Here is a 22,329-nt window from a genome sequence, read left to right as displayed (position 1 = left end):
AATACTTTTGACCTCATGGAGGGTGTAATCTAGGGAATCTAGGGAAGAGAAGAGATAACACACGCATAGGTAAGTAAATATAAAGTCATTTGAAGGAATGGACACCGATAGTGAGATGGATCATTAAAGACTTCCAGGAGGAGGCAATGATTAAGGAAAGAAAGGAAGGCTAGGCATTCTTCGAAGCAGAGGAAAGGAAGGAAAAATACATCTGATCATGGTGGGATACCCTTATGAAGGCAAAGAACTTGGTACATGACACAATGCAGAGTTCAAAGGCAAGCAGTCAATACACATTTATTACATGTCTAGTATTGGCCAGGTGCTGAGCTAAGTGCTGGGAACAGCTATAAGCCAGTACAGCTGGAACAAAGATTGTATCATGGAGAATAATACAAAAAGAGCCTGGATAGGCTGGCTGGAGTCAGATTAAGGCCAATTTTAAATATCTCGCTGAAGATTTGTGAGTAGGAGAATGACAGTTCTACCTGTGCCTTAGGAAGATAATTTTGGCAGCTGTGTGAAGGATGACTACAGAGAAGAAGAGAGACTGGGAGCCGGGAGGCCCAGTTAAAAAGCTATTGCAATAATTCAGGCCTACGCTGGTAGTCCTGTAAATGAAAAGAAGGGGAGAAATGTGAGAGCTGCTGTAAAGAAAAAACCAGTAAGACTTGGTAACTGACATGATATGGAGAGAGAAGGCAAACAGGAGTCAAGTAGGACTCCACATCTACAAACATGGGTACACAGAAGGACAGTGGGACCCTTGAAAAAAACTGAGAAACTTAATGGAGAAATGAGTTTAGAAAGCAAAAATAATAAATTTCATTTTGGACATGATGACTTGGGCATGTTGATACATACAGGAAAATATATACAGCAGGCAGTTGGTGACAGGGAATTGGAGTTAAAGAGAGAAATCAGGGCTGGATGTGAATTTCTTTGCATTGCCACATATGAATTGGTAGCGCAAATATGTGAGGGAGACAAGGACTTTTGTGTGGCCACAGGAATAAAAAGCAAAGGTCTCTAGATGCCCCTGGCCCTTCCCCTTCAGGGTTACTAAGTGGCCCCTTGAAACCTATGGACACTTCTAGACCATTTGCACAGTGCAGGCCTGCCAGGAGTTGACAGGGCAAATGCTTCCTCACAACTCAGCAGGACAGGCTGAGGACAAGCAATGGTGGGAAACAAGAAAGTTTTAGCAGATATTTTGTGGGTCACCTGTGTAGAGGGGAAGCTTGACTAACCAAAAGTTAGGAAATAAGTTAATGAACCTAAATCTGACAGCATGTAAGGGAAGGGGAGCTCTCTGCAGCCCCAGCAGCATAATGGCAACAGCAGCTCTGTGGAGAAGCAACAAATTCAGAGGGCAGTGGTACAGAACAGTTTCAGCAAATGCCCACTATTGGTCCTAAGTAGAAGAGCTGACAAGAACCAAAAACAGCTCTGTGCACCTAGGTGCAGGAGAGGGTGTCCTGAGGAGCTTCAACCTCATCTACCTCAGAACTATCTCTGAGTCTTCTGAGAGACTGCTCCCCTCCTCACCAGCAGACCTGGGGTGGGGAGGAGAAGGAAGAAAACGGACTCCATGGCTTGATTTTCTCTGTTATTTACTGTGCCATTCTGGCCCAAATATATGCTTTGCTATTTGCTGTATGGCTCCTGCTTGGTCTCCTAGTAAGTAACGCCCTGGATAGGGGCTTGATTATCTTTAGTCAAAATGCTCCACATTGAGTCTGAGTAGCAAGGGGTTACTGATTCCAATGAGATCTCTGTTATAAGCATTACTATCTATGTTTTAGAGGTAAAAAAAAAAAAACCACTAAGAAATAAAAGATAACTTGCTAAGAGGTCCACTGCCACTAAATATCAGAGCCAGGACTTAGACCCAAACATTCTGACTTCAAGAGAAACTCTTCTTCTTCCTCCACCTCCTGCCACTTCTCCATTCTGAAAGGCAACCAGAAACTACCACAATTATAAAGAATTATGATGTATATTGTGCTGTAAGAACTAATGAAAGGGTAGACTTCAGAAAAACCTGGAAAAACTAGTACAAACTCGTGTGGAGCAAAAGGAGAAGGACCCTGGTAGACAGTGTTGGCAACGTCTGTGTGACAACCAAATCTGAATGACTCAGCTCTTGTCAGCCACACAAAGATCCACGACAAGTACGAAGGACTCACAAGGGAAAATGCTGTCCACATCCTGATATAGAACTGATGGACTCTGAATGCAGATCAAAGCAGACTTTTTTCACTTACTTTGCTCTTTGTCCATGTTTTGTCCTCTTTTGATTGTTTCTTCTTTCACAAAGGTGACTAATATGGAAATATGTTTTACATGATAATACATGTGTAACCCATATCAAATTGCCTACCATTTTTTGGAAAAAGGGAGGGGAGAGAAGGAAGAAGGGAGAAAAATCTGGAATTCAAAATCTTATAAAAATGAACACTAAAAACTGTCTTGATATGTAATTGGGGAAAAAATTGTTACTTGTATATCAATCAACAATAATGGTTTCTCGTGTAATTCTTCCATCAGGCTCTCATTCACTTTACATTTTAAGTTCCATAACATAACAGGTAGGATGTTAATAGATATTTTTTAGCTCAGCAGTCTCAGAGAAATTACTGCTCCTAAAAACAAGAAAAAACACTTCTAATATCCAACCCAATCCTAAAGTTCTATTTTGCTTTCCTTTAGACTCATCACTAGGAAACACTTGTCTTCTTCTCAAATGGACACCTCTGTCCAGAAGTAGGAGACAAGAGGGGCAGACTGAAATAAACATGTTCAGATTTGGCCACTGTGTGAATGCTTTCCTTGACCACGATTATGTGTTACAAGGGAGGATATTTTTTCTAAAGGGGCATGGGGGATTTGGAAAGAAGAAGGGAATTAGTGATAGGGATGCCAAAAAAAAAAGAGGAAGAAGAAAAGAAAGAAAAGAGGGTTCCTTTAGCATTTTAAAATGCACAAAAGTGAATAGACAAGGTTCAAAAGGAGAAACAAGCAGAAAAGCTTTGCAATGAACATGCTAGATTATATTCTTTTTAAAAAATGCAAGCTATTCATAAAAGACTCATGGTTTTGTGAGTATAATCCACTTTTTCCATTTTTCTATAAATAAGGAAATACTTATGTTTGATTACATCTGGTAAGTACAAAACAAAAAATTAATAAAAATGTTGAGCCACTGCCTCTAATACAGTAGGCCCAAGACTTCCTCTATATGACAGAAGAACTATGATCCAGAACTGCTACTGACTCACTCTCATTCCCCTGAATGGCCAAAAACTGAATGCTCTCCTGTGCTTGAATGTCCTCTGCAGCCAGGAAACAAAAGCTAACTGTGTCACACAAGTAACTGAAGGGCACTCAATACGAAGCCTAGGACAAGGGAAACCAAGGCAAGAAGGAAACGGTCCTTGCTTTCTAGAAGTTTACATTTCACTAGGGGATGCAACACACACACACACACACACACACACACACACACACACACACACACACACACAAAACTAAGCAAATATGAAGGATATACCCACTTATGCCAAATCATTTGAAAGGGGAGAGAATCCTCTTGATAGGGAAAGCTTGTGCAAAGGCATATGCACAGAAGACACATTATGGCAACTAAGTGGAATCCTGGGTAGTGCTGGGCTCAGAATCAGAAAGACTGCCACAGATACTTCATTAGCTATATGATCCTAGACAAGTCACTTAATCCCTCTGGGACTCAGTTTTCCATCTATAAAATGGGGATAAAAAATTTCTTCCTCCTAGGGTTACTGTGAGGACCAAATGAGATAACATATAGGAAATACTTTGTAGACCTTAAAGTGTCATACATACAAGTTTTATCATTATGATCATGATGATTATTACAGGGATCAGGATGATTATTACCAGTTTTGTGTATAAGCATGCATGAGAAGGAATAATGTGAAAACAAGTCAGTTGGTCAGTGCGTAAACCTTTACTGAGCACCTATCTGGGTACCAAGCACTGTGCTAAGCCTGAGAGACATAAACAAAAATGAAGACAGTCCCTGTTTTCAAGAAAGCCACAGTTTAATGGAAAGAGAGATGTAAGTTAGATTGTAAAAGCCTTTAAACGCCAAACAAGGGACTTTATATTTTATCCTAAAAGCAATAGGAAGCCATTAAGCCTTTGGAATATCAATTTGGCAGCTGTGTGGATGACGGATTGGAGAAGGGAGACACTGGAGGCAGAGACCAGTGAGAAGACCACTGAAATGGTCCAGGTAATAAGTGACAAGAGCCTACACTAGGGTAGAGGCTGTGTGACAGGAAAAAAAAAAAGATGGATATAGGAAGCACTGTGGAGGTAGTTAGACTGGAGGGAGAGGGAAAAGTCCAGAATGACTCAATGGTTCCAAACCTGAGTGAGTGGAAAGACAGCAGTGCCTTTGACAGAAACAGGGAAGTTCCTTTTGTGAGTCCTCAACTTTTAACACAGAGATGTATTCAAAGTCCACAAAATGTCTTGGATCTGAAAAGCTTCAAAGAGCGGTCCTCCATCACATCAAGTGAAACTGTTTAATATTACACAATTGGAAAAATATTTATAAGTACTCTTCATTTAATGAAGTAAACGCATGCTAGCAAAGGCTATTGAAAAGGCAAATTTCTATTAAGTGAATCTTTTTTTTCCTACTGAAGTCCTTCATAAATATGGATTATATTCAGCTGGATAAAAAAAATTACCCATTTAAGTCATAAAACCCACTTAAGAATGGTATCACATTTTTAAATCGTACATTTAAAGGGGAAAATAACTAATATAGTACGAATACTCCGTATTAAAGTCATTATAAGTTTATGCTCAAAAATCTAGTTGCGTAATGTAAATGTCCCAGCCACTGTACCCATCACTCTAATAATACAATGGCCTAACTGACATATTATTCCCACAGTAGAGGTAGCAATTTCTCAAGTAATACAGCTAATATTTCCACCAACCTCCACAACAAATTTATCTTTACATGCAACTTCATTTCTTTACCTTTAAAAAAACATGCACACAACACTTTTCCCACCATATGAAACTGCTGGCCTCCTTCCAGATTCTCTCTGCCTGATAACATCTGTACAGAACCCTGGAACAGCAGGAAATAGCAGCACATAAAGCTAAGTAAGGACTCAAAGGGCCAGTGTTTGTTTAGCAATGAAGCTCCACGTCTGCTGGGTCAAACAACGTTATGACAAACCTGTGTGCAGAGCTCTGTTCCTAGATCACTTGTTTATTAAATCAATGGAGTAGGGTCCCAGTGGAGGATATTTGTATATCAAAATGGCATTTACTGAACCTAGCAAGATGCACAATAACGATGCTGATGATAACAGTTCACATTTATATAGCACTTTCAGGCTTGCAAGGCATTTTGCATATGTTATTTTACTTAATACAGATAATTTTCAGTCATTACTTGACTGCCTGTATTTTGCAACAAGAGATATAACAGAGGAAGCTCATCATTCAAGCTGGCAACAGCCCAAAAATAGTGGCTCGAGATCTCTAAGGTTACTTAATATCCATTACCTAGAACAAAAGAATTCATTGATTGAATCACCCATTAAGTTTGTAATTCTCTTTAAATTTTCTATTAAGGTATTTTTTTAAAAAGGCGACTAAGCTTTTAAATTCTAATCTTTCTTAATTTGTAACAAGAAAAAAATTATAAAAGATTGACGGTTTTCTTCTATGTCACAGTCTAGTCTATTTTCTTGATAATAATGGAAAGCATTTGCGTAGAACTTTAAGATTTACAATGTGCTTTAGATATATTATCTCATACAATCTTCACCATAACTCCATGAAGTAGATGCTATTACTGCCCCCGCTTTATTCCCTTCTTCCTGACTTTATACCACATGTTTCTATTCATTTTATTTAAAATAAAATGAGCCAACATTCAATCACCGGTACTGGAGAACCAAGGAAAAGCCTCTAAGATACAGGATTCTAACGCAAAAGTATTCACCTGCCGAAATTTATTCATGGCTTTATTTAGAGTATTGTTAAAGTATGGTAATTTATTATAAAACTAAATCTTTGATAGTTTTGTTTTAAAACCCAGGAAATTATGAAATCATTACAGAGTCTATGAGGCAATAGGAAAAAGAATGTGTCAGAAGAAAGCAAATATGTACCTTATTTTCCAGCGATGTTCATCTTTCGTCTTTCTCTATAAGCTTTGAGGGGCATACTTTACTCATCTTTGTATCCCTCAAAGTACCAAACACAAAACTCTGTAAATCAGAGCCAGAAGTGGAGGGAGGTAAAGGGAAGACAGAGGGGCTGCCTGGAAAGAAACTGGGTTGGGGGTGGGGGCAGAAAAAAGGAACAACACTTGAATTCGAGTTCATGGCACACAGGCATTTATTCTGTCAAACATCAGGTCCCACATGTGATAATGCAGGCTCAAAGCTGTCAAGAGGAACACAAAGAAGACCTAGTTTTCAAAGTCAGAAGGACACAATAAGAAACCATGCCCAGGGCAATAACAATGCCCTGTTCTGATTCTGCTATATCAAATTAAGTATTCAATAAATATTTGTTGAATGAATCCATGAGAGCATGAAAAGCATTGTGCAAAACCCAGAGTCTGTAAAGAAGTATGAGACAAGGCTTCATTTTCAAGGAATTCACAAGCCAATTAGAAGAGACAAGTTTATAAATATACAGAAAGGGAACAGTATAAGGAAATATAGGCTATCATATTAGTAATATGGAGTGAGATGAAACATAGTATAGTAGAAAGACTATTAGGAGTCAGTAGAACTGAAATGCCACCACCTCTGGGACCTTAGAGAAGTCTCTTTTCCTGTTTCCCATGTAAAATGAAGCAACTGGGCAACTGCCTAAGATTCCTTCTAACCCTAACATCTTAAGATTCCAAGTGCATTAAGAATTTTTAAAGGGGGAGGGGTGGGAGGAGGAGAGATTACTGAAGGCAATCTCCTACTGGTAGAGCCATCAAGGAAAACAATGCATGAAGAAAATGGGACTTCAGCAAGGTCTTGAAGAATGACCAGGAAATTCCATAAGTAGAAAAGGATATTCCACACTTCACACTGCAGAATGGAAAGTGTAAAGGACATGTATGAAACCCTGACTTTGAGAAGCTGACAATGTAGTTCATTTTAAAAAGCACAAATGAAGAGTTAAGTGAAAACCACAAGAATCAGGTGGTCCTTATTTGAATCCCAATGGGGTTACTTAATGTCACTGAAGCCTCAGTTTCCTCATTTGCAAAGTGGGAAAAATCATTCCTACACTACACTTACATCACAGGGTTGTTGCAAAAATCAAATACCCATTATACTCAATAGTAAAGAGTTAAAATATGTGACGGAACACAGTACAGAAAATGACTGCTCTACAGATTATACTGTAGAAATGCAGGATCACACATTTAGTGCTAGAAAGAACTCGAAGGTCAACTAATCCAAGTCTATCAGAGTGCAGGTGGCATCAGGGACAGGAACGTGGCTGCAGAACTGCAGACAAAACAGTAACCTTGGGAATCCTCTTGGCACTCTACCTACTTCCTAGGGAAATGGGAAGAAAATTTCCCAGCAGACATGTCTACCTACATTATACCCTTCAGTATTATAAACCTACCTGACAGGGCTCTGGAATCCCACCTTTTCTACAGCTGTTTCTGATCTTTCGACTGAAGAAAACTATTCATGCTAAGTGTGTATTTGCATAAACAACACCCAAATTATCAATTAATCAGCAGTTCTTAGTCAGAGTTAAGCAGCTTCTTTTAATAGTAACAAACTCACAAAAAGGGCAGTGTGAATGTTACCCTGTTAAAAATTTAGATATGTGTGTGTATACATGTATGTATATATGTTTATCTATACGTGTATACATGTTTATTTATACACGTATAGATACAGATATAAACAAGCTACATATAATAGACGTTCCTGGTTTCATATACAAGTCCTTTTTTTGTCCTTAACACGTGGAATTTTTGTTGTTCATTGATGTTTGTCATGTTCATTGATGACTGTCAAGTTTATAATTTTAAAAAAAATTTTAAAACTGTAATCACCGTTCCTTAAGCACTGAAAAGCCTTCAAATATATGTAGTTTATTCAGCTGCATCCCCAAACTTGTTCTAGCTAAACTGAACTACCATACTGGAATAAATAGGAAATAATCAGCCTGTAAAATATATGAATGAGTCAGCAGTGAAGAGAATGTGCTACACTCCGGACTGATTTTCCCAAACAAATACAAAGTATACACACAAATACATACTTTAACACTTGTTACTTTTTCTGTTCAATTATTTCCTACAGATATTCAAATATAACCTCTTTACAACAGCAACTTCTATTCAAAATTCAGGGATACTTCAGGAATGGTAGCTGATACAGGTCTTGGCTAGATTATTTTTCTAAGCACTCCTTTACTTAATAAACATTACAAAGCTGACACAACAGGAAAAAAAAGTGTGGAAGAGCCTTAAAGCTAACCTATTGTATAATGGGGTACGAATTCAACTTCTGAGATTTGATTTGCCATAAAAGGAAATATCCTGAGATATTATAACACCATCCTATCAGCTAAGTAGAGAAACTGTGAAACTATAAAACACATTGAGGGAATTCCTTGGGAATGCAAAAAAACAAAATGAAAAGGAACTGCCAATTTCTAAGTTTTTTCCCAACAAACCTTTATGGAAAAAAATTGGAAACAATTTTGTACGAAACACAAACGAAAAAAGTTTATTATCCAGAAAGGTCTAATTAATGTCAAAACTCGGGAATAACAAATAAATGTCAGTTAACATGGCTTTCAAAAGTACTTAGTTGGTAAGTTATTAGCACTATCAGTAAGTTTGTGACACCCAAGTCCAGTTAATGAGCAATTCTCACCTTTGTTCTTCATGAGACTTAGCATTAGTTAGATGTTCTAAATGATGCGAAGGTTAATGTCTCCATTATCCCACTGAAAGTTCAAGCTCGGTACAGAACACTCAGATTCTCAAATTATAACACCCACTCTATCAGACACTAGGAAGATGGAGCATTTTTTACAAGGAAAACAACTTTGAAAGTTCAAAAGCCTCAAATGTTCATAAACCATTAATAAAACTTTTTTTTTGGTAGATACTGCTCCAATCCCACATTTTAATTCTATGCGAATCATTACAAGTAGCTTTTGTGGTCATTCAGTCGTTTTGGGGTTTTCTTGGCAAAGATACTGGAGCAGTTTGCCATTTTCTTCTCCAGTTCATTTTACTGAAGAGGACCTAAGGCAAACAGGGTTAAGTGACTTACCCAGGGTCACAAAACTAGTAAGTGCCTGAGGCCGGATTTGAGTCTTCCTGATTCTAAGCACAGTCACATATACATGCTCTGAAATCCTCAAGTCATCAAAATAATGTCAATTCCAGAATCATGCACACTAAAAAAAAAAATAATTCTGACAAGTAGAAATAGCAAGGATAATTTACCCATATACACGCTGTAGGGGTTGAACTGGGGCACACTCCAGAGTCCTAACCCTGTGCTCTGTCCATTTAGGAGCAAACAGCTCAACAGTCTCAGTACTCCATGGGATATATTCCAATCCAACTTTTCCTGCATATAAATGACATGAAAACAAACCAGTTCCAACAAACATAGTAATGAGAGTGATCTCCCAACTGCCGATTCAAATTCTGAAATCTACATATCAAAATTAAACTGGGCCAATCCATGTTACAATGTGAGCATACCAGAGTGGCCTTTTTTAGAGTGGGATCCCCCTCATAGAACATCCATCAGAATAAAGAAAAAGTGTCTATCCTTAGTAATCAAATTCATAGAGACCAAATAATTCCCATCAAATATCCCCTAAATCAAAAGAGATTAAAAGAAACAAGTTGTGAAATCAATCTGCCTAGTCCTTAAAAGGTGAGACAAACCTGTCTAGTCATTCTAGTTTCTCTTAGTCAGGACACATGGCTCTGCCACTTCTTACATCTCCCTATGTAGACTCTCCAGTTGGCCTCTGACAACCAGCAAATATGAGGATCTACACAGAATCAGTACATTTCTCCAGCTACTGAAGATGGGCAGATGGATAAACTGAGACTTTGCTCACTAACATAACCACAAGATGACAGCAGGAAAACTTCACCTTCCCTCCACAAACCTAGGGCAAAAGCCCTCACCTTCATTCAATCCATTCCTGCTACCGGAGTCTTACCTCAACATCAACCCTCCAGGGAACTTTTCTGAAAGTGACACATTTAGAATATGAACTAAGACAGTATTTCTTTAAATATCTCCTAAATGACCCAAAGAACACCATGGACAGCATATGCCCAAGAGAGACAACCACTAGAAAGTCAGATATTCATAGCGACAGATAGATAAACGACAGACAGATATAGAGCCATCTCCTCTATACTCACTTTCTTACCTACAACCCTTAGTTGGAGCAAAGATGCTCCCAGGAGTAACTGGGGAGCAAACAAGTTACTTTCAAACTCCCAATGCCTCAGCTGGTCTAATTTTTACAGTGATTTTTACTGACTGACTGACTGTAATAGCATAATCCTTACCTAATTTGGAAGGATTTCCATCATTTGAAAGTATACTAGATGGAGTGGTGAACTGATCCAACCATTCTGGAAAGCAATTTGGAACTACGCCCAAAGGTCTATAAAACTGCATACCCTTTGATTCAGTAAAACCACTACTAGGTCTATATCCCAAAGAGATATAAAAAGGTAAAAGCACTCACATGCACCCATGTTATAGCAGCTCTTTTTGTAGTGGCAAAGAATTGGAAATTGAGGGGATGCCCATTAGTTGGGGAATGGTGAACATGTTGTATAGTATATGAATGTAATGGAAAACTATTGTCCTATAAGAAATAATGAGCAGGAAGATTTCAGAAAAACCTGCAAAGACTTACATGAACTGCTACTGAATGAAGTGAGCAGAACTAGGAGAACACTGAACACAGCAACAGCAACACTGTGGAATGATCAGCTATGACAGACTTAGCTCTTCTCAGTGATATAATTACTTATGACGGAAAATGCTATCCATATCCAGAGAAAGAACTATGGAGTCTGAATGCAGATTGAAACACACTACTTTCACTTTTTTTGTTCTTTGTTCTTTCTCGTGGTTTTCCCTTTTATTCTTACTCTTCTTTCAAAATGTGACTAATGTGGAAATAATGTTTAACGTGATGTAGAACCTATACCAGGTTGTTTGCTGTCTTGGGGAGGAGGGAGAAAAATGTAGAAGTTCAAAATCTTATTAAAATGAATGTTGAAAACTATCTTTACATGGAATTGGAAAAAATAAAATACTATTAAATGGAAAAAATTAAAAAATAAAGTTGTAACAAAAAAATAAAGTATACCAGAAGACAGCTATGGTGTATTTCACCAAAGGTGGATGCTCTTGCCAACCCTACTAGATCAAAAGGATAAAACTTATTATCTTTCAAAACAATTCCAATATCCTAACAAAATGGGGGGGGGAGGTGAAGGAAGGAAGGGCCAATTTATAGCCGAAGAATTCTTAGCTATAAATAAAATGCAATTGCTTAAAGATGAAATATGCCAGTCTCTAGGCCTTGGTGATGGGGATGGACACATAGTCTGGTGACCTGGATTCATTTTATTTACAAAGAAATTTTGTATTCTCCTTTAATATAACTAATATAATATAATTCATGCAGGTATCCAGGACAAAGACTAGAGTACTTCCCCCATGGTGATATGCTCATGCCCTCTTCTACATATGATTGCTGTCTCACATCACTTCACCTTTATTTTTTTTTTTAAAAAAAAGGCAACAAGCCAAAAAAAGCCCCAAGAAGCTTTTAAGCATGACCAGAGTCGATGTGTTAGGCTTCTAAGGAAGTTCTCAGTGTTCAGCAAAAGGTACTGCACAAAGTACATAATGAATAAACAAACGAAGTCAAGGGGAAAGAATGACAAAATAAGATAGGGAGAACACAGATATTCACTCCACCTTATGATGAAACTGAAGCCTATATTTTCTGCAGTACATTCTACCCATCTACACTACTCTTCTAAAGATAGGCTGGGAAAGAACTTAGGGCCTAAAACATTATATGAAGCAACGAACTCAACATTCAGTCACTTAGAGAAACAAACAGTTTGATAAACTAGAAGTACAAATGAGCCATACCAGTCATTTTTTACAAGTCTTTAGAGGGACGTCCAAAACCTAGAGAGCCTGAGAAGACACCAGCTTGATATTCTTGGAGCTTGGGGAGGTAGAAAGAGATGGAGCAGTGAGCAGGGAGAGAAAGAGCTCCAAAAAAGAGGCCACCTACATCAAGCAATGCAACTGGACAAGACAGATTCCACCAGCGTTTATACCTGGCCCTAAGAAAAGTGACTGAACACAAGACAATCCAATCTCAGAGCTTAGATGTGCACTGGATTATCTTGAAACCAAAAGGAAAAACAAAGACTTTGTCACCTTTATGATGTGTATCAAATGTGCAAAAAAAATAAGGCTGCTCTTTCTTCTCTCTTAGTCTCTCTTATATTTTTAAGGAAGTGATGAGGGAAAGATATAAAACTAAAATAAACCAAAACTGTTCCTTTGAATATCCAAAGCTGGTAATATACTTTCAGACATTAAAGTTAATAAGTGCTCTGTCTATACATAAAGCTTAATAAATCTTAGTGGAAATGAAGTATACTTCTAATGCATATGAAATCTAGGGGAAAGAGCCACTTATAAACAAAGAGATATGACTCTTAATTGCCTTATCCTAGTATAGCAGTTTGCTCAAAATGGTTATTCATGATGAAACATTCCACTGGCTAATTGTGATTTTCCTTGTTACTGATATTTTAAACTGACACTGAATTTACCAAATACTTGGGATTACTACCTTTTCAGAATAGTTGAAAGTCTTTCAGTGATCCTGACGACAGTTTCGTAAGATAAACAGGAGCTAGGTTGTATTTAATTCATGAAAGTACTGGGGGAAACAGACATCTTCCTGACTAGTCTAGATCAGCCTAAATTGACCAACAAGGTCATTTCTTTCCTGATTTGACCTCTGTTCAGATCTTTTCATATGACGAAATTCAAATCTTCTAAAGTCAAGGAGGAATCCAGCCTCACAAGAGACAGGTTCTTGTTATAAATATGAAGAAAAAGAAAATGTCTGAAGAAATCAACTGCAATACAAAGAGTAGGTGTACTCATCAGTGACAATGTAAAATCCAAATAGTTTGATCAAAGCTCCAAGGGGAATCTTACAGCTTTACAACGCAAACAGAAATTGAAAGAATGAAAGAAATTTCAACCTACAGCCCCAATTCAGTCTTCACTGCCCTCAACTGAGCATTCTGTGTGTTCCCTGTCATAAAGGAAACAACCAAAAGAGTAAATAAATTGCAAAGGGACCCCAGAAAAGTAAATATTTGCCATCAGGCCTATTACAATGGAAACAATGTCCAATATTTACCCACCCTTGGCACCAACTAATCCCTATATCACCAGCCCCTTACCCAAAATACACTCCCAGTCTGATCTTGGTAAATTGATTTGAAACATAAAGTAAAATACCTATCCAAATGTGGGTTTATTATTTATGGTAACAATATCTACCAATAGAAATATGAAATACTTCATAGAAATTGTTAGCATCAAGATTACAGATCAAATCAAAACTGCCTGGAAACCTAAACATTGGCCTTCCTTTTCCAATGTCTCTGACAAGCCTTAAACCAAGGCTACACTACACAGCAGCAAGAACGCTGACCATTCCAATGCTAAGATTTTATCATAAAAGTATTATAAAAAGGAAAAGAGGGCCTAGCTGGAAATAAAGCAGCTATGAATGTGTGTGTGTGTGTGTGTGCGTACATAGTTGTTTTATTTCTAAAAGCAAAAAACTGGAAACCTGTATGTCCAATCAGTTGGAAAATGGCTGAATGAAGTAAGCTATAGAATGTTATGCCTTCCAAAAAAGGATAAATATGAGATAGATGAGGAAACGTAGAAAGACCTTCATGAAGTGACGCAAAGAGAACCCTGCAGAAGCTTAGTCAACTTTACACAATGCAGAAAACAAAGCTGAGGGAAAGGTGCAATCAGACAGACTGGGAAAGGGACATCTGGGTAGATGGCTGTCCATTAAAAATTTTGGTTCTACCTTTGTTAAGTGCAAAAGGATATACAAAAAGTTGTATTCCTTATTTTGTGAGTCTTTAATGAGAGTGAACATTGTAACTTTTTTTTTAAGGACACCGACTAACAATCAGGAAACCGAGGTTAACCCATCTAATATGTTGGCTATGTTAATCCACTTTTCTGGATTTCATTTTCTTTACTCCTACAATGGAGAGGTGGATCCAGACTAAATGACCTCTGGTCCATTTCAGCTCTGTAAGTCCATAATTCCCCCTTCTCATTTCAGTGCTTATGTATTTACCTATGCTTAGCTACATCTTACGCATGTTCATTATGTGCTCTGAAAACTCATTATAATAACACGTCATTTTCAAAACAAAGATTTGTGCCTAAGTTGTGTTCCATAACTTCAGTAACCTATAAAAAGAGACTTTCTAGAATCCAGCCAACATATATGTAGCTCTCAAACTAACACCTTGAAGAAATTCAGCTATTAAACATTAAAACCTCAATACAATAGTATGGAAAGATTTGCCATTATATAGGTACAGATAATCATATACTTAGGCTGTACTCACTACACATTGTTTCTATTTTCTCAAAGAAGAACATCATTATCTGGACATCTGAACCAAATCATTTTTTCCCACCTTTTCTCAGCAGAGGAAAGAAGGAGGAAGCCAGAAAGAAGGAATACAAGAAGCTGGTTGATGCCCTAGTACTGTAAGCCAGAGGGCACTAAGAGACCATAAAGTAACAGTTGCAAAACTAAGAGATAAAAATGACAATGGATTACTAATCCTTCAACTTTCTGGTAAATCTTCAGCTTCCTTGAGGTTAGATCTGAAGGCTGCTATCTCCACCCATTTGTAAAGAAGGATTTTGGCAAGCAAATGCAAGAGACCTTCCAGTTAAGGCCACAATTTTGTCCTTTTTAGCTGGTTTTCCCTGCCCCCACCCAGCACTGTTTTCTTCCAAAAAGTTTTCCCAAGATTCCTGTAACCTCACCAAAGGGATTCACACAGATCATTCTCTTCTTTAGATCTATTATCACAAAACTAGATGCATGAGGCAGCAGGGTCATTAAGAACTGTTCATTAGAACCTGATTTTTATATAGGTTACAAAAATAAATACAAGAATGATGATCCAAATTCAATGGACTCAGCATTATTGTAGCAGATGAGGAACTGAGAACTCATGACAAGCACTGGGTCATTAAAGCAGCAAACTCACTAACACCATACAATATTAACATCACAACAGAGTTTCAAGACAAATTCTTTTTGTTTCTTCATTAAGAACAAGAAAGGAAACACACTGGATTTAGGATCACACATGCTAACACCAGTCAAGAAAAAACAAAAATTGAACGCCAACTGACATATGCTTAGTATAAAATAAACACACACACATATAAGTATTTGTAGATACTCTTTCACTTCTATTCACATTACTGAACTTTTCTATTCCCTCCACACTAAAGGATAATGCAGATGACTCACTATTACACAAAATCTTCGATGCAAAAATCCCACCAACCCTCACTCCCCACCTCCAAATAAAATTGTCACTTTTTCCAGGAGATCTGCACTGTTGAGCTCTTCAGCTTAAGAATTTGCAGGAAGGAAAAGGAAAGAAAATGAAAACCTTACTACACTTGGGAAACTGGTTTTTGTGAATATTAATGACAAATCACTCTTCTCCAGTGTGCCCCCAAATACCAACATTATAATTCTCAACTCCCAGAATATAAAAATCCTTGGAGAAATATCATTACCAGTTTATAATAGATTCAGAATATCTAAGGAATAAGAGGGGGGAAATCAAATGAAATCTTTGCAATTTATAACTAAAGAAGCTGAAGACACATCAGGGAGAAACATTAAAAAGCCAAATTCATCATCCCTGAAAAGAGAATTCAAGAGACAAGATGAAAAATCAAGTTTTAGTTTAATGGTAGATGGTTAAAGACATCTTCCTTCAAGGATTATGACTTAAAAATCAACATTTGCAACAAACAGGCTTGAAAGAATAATTCAATTTCTTATTACAAGTTGATAAAAAAGGTTCAAATGCCTCATGATCCCAAAATACAAACAAAAATCTAATGGCAAGATACCACTCTAAGTTTCTCTAGGTTTTTCAAACCACGTTTTGCATTTTCTTTTTTTAGAGTCTACACCATTGCTTTTTACCATCTCCTTAACTAACTCTCAACATCACGGTAGTTTTCAGGCTAGCACTGAACATCACACACATACTACTTATTCTATATCACATATGATATTTCTACTAATACAATTCAAAATGTTTTATTTGAATAAAGATGGATAAATAGGAAGCAAGTTTCTCAAGAAAAGGAGACAAAGTTAAGACATAGGGAAATGATAGAGGACAACCAGAAATGAACTACCAAACAGTAACTTGTGCTAAATCACTCGAAAATAAATGTTTTGAGTGGGGTCAGCATTAGAGAACCAAGATTTATAAGCTGAGTGGGAGGTACCTAAGGCAGGGAGAACAAAGTAAATGATGAAAAATTATGTAAAAGGCAACATCATTCTCATTTTTTTGCAATGGGAGGATGATAAAGTATTTAGGAGTACTTTCATGTAATTTTTGTGGGTTAAAATCATTATGTCTAACTGTTGGGTAAGAAGGAGGTAAATATTATTTTAGTCAATGGAAGAGTAGTGAAAGAAATAGAATCCTTTACCCTGTCTGTATCTCACATGTCCTTAGCAGCTTGCATGTCATTTCCCACATTAGAACATGAGCTCCTTGAGGGCAGGGACTGGGTTTTGCCTGTGCATTCCCAGCATTTAGCACAGAGCCTGGCACACACTAAGGAATGATTTGTTGACTTAACTGCTTGCCTATGAGTGATTATGGACAAGTAAACTGTCTGAGAATTTATTGGTCAATCTCTTTTTTTTTTTTTTAGCCCAATGTAAATTATCATCCTAGATTCCTTTCTGCTGTATTCATGTGGCCACTCATTCATTCAGTGAACAAATATTTGTCAAGCAGATGCTCTAGTGTGCTATAATAGAATGTAGTTTGGTTAAGACTTAGTCACTGCTTCTGTGGAACTTGCTGTCTAGCAGAAGGCTAAGACAACAAAAATAGACTATAATACACAATATTCCATGGTGTGTTAAAGAGCTGCAAAACAAAGTGCTAAGTGAAGTCTAGAAGGTATCAAGGAGGGAGGCTCAAGGAAAACTGTGGAGGAAACGGCATCTGAGTTGAGTTTAAAGGAAGGTAAAAATTCAACTACGGAAAAGGAGGACAGAAGGAATTCGTGGTATTGAGAACTCAGCAAAATGCAAGGTGGTTAATGGGGAGGAAGAAGGGGGAGAGAGAGACAGACTCATTTTATTTGACCGAAATAAACGAAGAAGAAGGGTGATGCCAAGGAATGACAGACACAGGAGTCTGAAAAACTTTACTGGGTGGATATTAGGTAGTGACCAAAGATTTATGAGTAGAGAAGTGGCATAACTAAGTATAAGAAGCATTATTCTTGCAGGGTTACAAAAAAATGGATTGGAGATGAAGAGACCTGTGAGGAGACCACTGCAATATACCAAATGGATGGTAATGAAGGCATGTACTAGATGGCTGTCAATGAGGACAGATGGAAGAAAATGAGAGATTTTGTAGAGATAGAATCAATGTTGGTAACTAATTGGATATGAGAGGTGAGGGAGACGGAAGGTGACACCAAGGTCACAACAGAGGAGAAAGGGAGAATCGTGGTACCACAGACAGAAATAGGGCAGATGGATTTGAGGAGAAGGTAATAAGATTATAATAAGGCTAATTCATGGAAGCCCGATTTCTGCAAAAATTCACTAGCTACCTCATAGGCTTGTTGTAAGGAAAGCACAAAATTTAAATGATCGTGATTATTATTCAACTATTCAATATGTTGCTAGTATTAATTCAACCTGGAAAATGGAATTAAGTAATATACTGGGTGGGTCAATATTTCTGATTCTCACAACTAGGAAGCCACCCGTTAAAGTGAACTTTTTTGGCTGGGACACTGTCAGAAATAGAAAATGTATTTCCAGGAATAAATAAAAGTGTTGTTAGGAGCCAGTTATTAAAAGCTAACATATATGCCCTCAGACTATTTTCATAAGAAACCAAGCATCTTTGTTTTCAAGATAACACTACAAGATAAACTAACTGATTTTTATTTTAAACCCAGTACTACTATCTTTACAAGAAAAGATTCTGGCTACCAAGTCCTTGCATGATAAAAAGACATAAGATACCATGAGCATATAGGCTACTTTTTCCTACAAACAACCTTGGATCCCAGCATTGCTAACATACTTCCCCTGAATGTACCGGGCAGTCAAGGTTAAAAAGAAAATTTATTAGGTCAGAATTACTAAGATCTAAACGAACAACTATTAATAAAGGGATGCAGCAGGTTAAGGGTCAAGCTTTGTGCAGGACTCATATTTGCCTTTGGAAATTCTATTGGTTGTTTCCTGTAAACGTGAAAACAAATTGACAAGAAAGTTAAGCAAAGATATAACCTTAGTGAAAGGTTAACTTCGGTCTTCCCAAATTACAAGCTAATAACTAACCTGGTTCTAAAAAGCTCTTCTCTCACTGAAGCAGGTCACATCCAGGCGGCTCAATTTTTCTGTGGTACTCGGATCACCTCCCTCTCTCCCTTCCCCCATGGGTAGAGCAGAGAAGGAAAAACCAAGTACCGTGTAGCCTGCCTGTTCTGCCCTAAGGGCTCAACGCAACCATGAAATGAAGCACAAGAAATGGCATTTTCCAAACCCTGGAAAGTCGAGGGTTTGGGAAATGGCTGGGCTTAGTCCCCAAGAGCTATTTAAAAATACTAGGCAAGAGAATCTGCAACCACAAGTCAAGTCAACATCTTCAGCATGCCTAAATCGCCTCAATCCTGCCTCCCCATTCAGAACCAAAGCAAGGCAGCAAAAGCACTTATAATCATCCGCATCCCAAACTCCCAGCATTCGTTCCTTGGAGACTGCCCTTAAAAGGTGAAATAACGGATTTAAGACCCCGTGCATTTTGAAAGCCCAGCTCGGAATCCTGGACCAGTCCTTACACATCTACACACCCCTCCCTCCTCCCTCCCGGCTATGCAGTAAGACGGAAAGGAGGGAGGGAGAGTTCCAGTCCAACTGACCACCTTGGGGGAGCAGGGGAAGAGAAAGGAAGGGGAAGGAGGGGAGGGGCAGGGAAGGAGAAGTAAACCAAAAGGAGGTAATCAATTCGCCCACCTTTCTTAAACTCTTCCAGCATGGCGTCCAGCTTAGTGTCATTGAAAACAAAGTGCAGAGGGTGATTGTAAAACTTGGTGATGGTTTTCAAGGGAGTGGAGTCATCGGGGTCCACGAACGCCAAGTCCTTGACAAAGAGGAGGTCCACGATGTTGGAGCGCTCCCCTTCGAAGACCGGGATTCGAGTGTAGCCGCTCTCCATGATCTCGGACATGGTGTTGAAATCCAGGATCGCCTCTCCCGTGATCATGAAGCAGTCCCGCAGCGGAGTCATCACGTCCTCCACAGTCTTGGTGCGGAGCTCCAGCGCCCCTTGGATGATGTTGAGCTCCTCCTTGACGAGGTCGTTGTAGGGGTCGGTGACGCGAAGCATCTCCAGCAGCTTCTCGCGGTTGTAGACCGTGCCGATCTCCTGGCCCAGGACGCAGTCCAGCAGCTTGCTGACCGGGTAGGAGGCGGGAAAGGTCATCATCATGAAGAACTTGGTGAGGAAGATGGTGTTGGCGCCCACCGCCAGGCCGTGCCGGGAACAGATGGCCTGGGGCACTATCTCCCCGAAGATGACGATGCCGATGGTGGACACCACCACGGCCACCAGGCCGGAGCCCGCGATGTCGTCCAGCAGGATGGTGAGGGTGGTGTTGACCAGCACGTTGCCCAGCAGCAGGGAGCACAGCAGGTAGTTGCCCTGCCTGCGCACGGGCTCGATGCGCTTGGCGTAATTCTTCTCCTTCTCCGTGCCGCAGTTCTGCACGATGCGCAGCTCCATGGGGTCCAGCGCCATCAGCCCCAGGTTGAGGCCGCTGAACATCCCCGAGAGGCAGAGCAGCAGCGAGATGAAGATCACCTGCAGCCAGAAAGGTAACAGAAACTTCTTCTCCTCGCCCACGATCATCTTCGTGTCCTCGCCATCGTGGTAGATCCAGGTGGTCTCTGCCCACGGGGGCGGAGGGAGCCCCGCCACGCCGCGGCCGCCTTTGCCCCCCACGGGGCTGCCCGCCGAGCCGGGGCCGCCGGCCGCCACGGGCGGGGTGGAGAGCGACGTGCACAGGTAGTAGGACTTGCTCTTCTCCGTCTTGCGCAGAGGCTTGATCTCGATCTCGATGATGCCCGACGTGCGGCGGTTGAGGACGATGTGGGGCAGGATGATGATGTCCGAGGTGCGGATGCCGCAGCGCTGGGGGCCGCTCTCCGGCTCCGGCTGCAGGGGGCCCCCGGCCCCCCTCTCCCCGTGACCCTGCCGCCTCCGCTCGTGCTCGGTGAAGGCGATGCGAGACCAGGTCTCGTTGTTGATGTTCTGCCCGTAGACCCGCAACTTGACCCGGGTGCGCTCGCTCACCCGCAGCGCCCCCCCTTCCATGAACGACACGTCGTTCGTGTCTTCCAGCCTCAACCCGATGATCACCGTCTCTTCCGCCTCGCCGGCCCCCGCGCAGCTGCCCCCGCCGCAGCAGCAGCTCAGCAGCAGCAGCAGCCCCGCCACCACCCGCAGGACCTCCCGGCCGTGGGCACTGGGGCTGCGGCGCGCCGCCATCTTCCAAGTGGGCAGTGCGGCGACCACCGGCCCGCCCGCCATCTTTACTTCGGGCTTACAACCGCCACAGCCAATCATAAGGGGGCTGCTCCGGCTGCGGCTTCATCCTTCTCTCCGGCTGCCCGAGGCGCAGGCACGGGCACCTCAGCTGGGGTGCCACCGGGAGTCCGCCCCCGGCGCCTCACTGCCCCCTTCGCTCGCTGACACTGACACTGCCCGGGCCAAATACTGGACCTCTAGCCTGAGTGGGGAGGGGGAGGAGGCGGGAGCGGTCGGGCTCCAACTTGAAGGGCAGCTAGGCCGACCACTCAGGAGCGAGCACCCGCCCTCTCAGTTAGGGGGCTGGAATGAAGGCGTGGCCACCGGCTGCCCCATGGGCCAATAGCAAGGTAAGGGGGTGGGGCGACTTTTTTTCCCCCCCGGCCTCCTCACCACGCCAAGTTTCCAACTGCAAGGCGCGTGACTCTTGTGTATGTGTGAAGGGAGGAGGTGTGGCCAGTGGGAACCCATGAACCAATCAGAGATCCGAGGTCGACGGAAAAAGGTGGGGCTGCCCAGTGCCTAGCCAATGAAATTTCAGCAAGCCTCCAGCCAGGCGCTCTCCTTTGGGAACTTGATAGTAGACGGAGGCTCGTGCACGTTCTGCAGGTGCAGTGTCAGACTCGGGGCTATTTTGCTCTTCGCTCGAGCAAGTACCTGCCTTGGCCGCCGGTCCTTTCATCGCTTGTCCCGCGTTACTTCATGCAGGCGCAGCGTGGGCTTGAGCCCGCTGTGGCACCTCTGGCAGGGGGCCTCTGCAGGGTTAGAGAAGCCAGTTTGGAGAAGGGACGATGGAAGCGTGCGTGAAGCTAAACGTCGTTTTATTGCCCCAGGGCATCAGGGTCGTGCCAGGGCATCCCACTGCCTTGGCGTGAACGGCGGCGTACTGCAAAGGGGCAGAGGAGCATCGTCTACAGCTGACCGGCCAGCTCCGTCCAAAGCCACGTGTTTTCGAGTGCCCGCCGGTGGGAGAAGCAGGTTGGCATGAGAAGGCGCCCTCGGGCGGCTGGTAGAACCGCAGCACCGCCTGCCGTCAGCGAAGCTGTCCTGCAGATGTTTTCTGTGCCAGCTGCAAATGCTCCTCTCTACCTTGTGTATGAGTGAATAAAACATGTACAAGGTATAAAGTCGGGGGAGGTGGAGAGCGAAGGTGGAGAGGTTCCCGTGGAGGAGGTCTTTTAGTATCAAGTATTAATTTAACAGTATTAAAATCACTTTAATTTTAATTCATCAACAAGTTATAATCTTAATAAATGGGTTTATTAGATTAATTAAAGTGTTAGAAG

At 40.9% G+C, this 22,329-nt stretch overlaps 1 protein-coding gene across 6 annotated transcripts in view; it reads right to left on the bottom strand.

Annotated features, from left to right (window-relative positions):
* CNNM2 (cyclin and CBS domain divalent metal cation transport mediator 2) overlaps positions 1–21,227 on the bottom strand; it is a 167,206-nt gene extending 145,979 nt beyond the window's left edge. For all 6 annotated transcript variants that reach the window (XR_011969743.1, XM_072621308.1, XM_072621317.1 and 3 more), the window contains exon 1: positions 19,471–21,227. Coding sequence is in view for 5 of the 6 variants with exons in the window: in XM_072621308.1 (XP_072477409.1) it covers positions 19,471–21,082 (1,612 nt within the window). In the remaining variant the exon portion in view is untranslated. The remainder of the gene's footprint in view (positions 1–19,470) is intronic.
* Between the last annotated feature and the right edge of the window lie 1,102 nt (positions 21,228–22,329).

The sequence above is a fragment of the Notamacropus eugenii genome, chromosome 1, assembly GCF_028372415.1.
Source record: "Notamacropus eugenii isolate mMacEug1 chromosome 1, mMacEug1.pri_v2, whole genome shotgun sequence".
Classification (NCBI taxonomy): Eukaryota; Metazoa; Chordata; class Mammalia; order Diprotodontia; family Macropodidae; genus Notamacropus; species Notamacropus eugenii.
The sequence above is the reverse complement of the archived record's forward strand: the minus strand, read 5'-3'. Positions and strand labels throughout refer to the sequence as shown.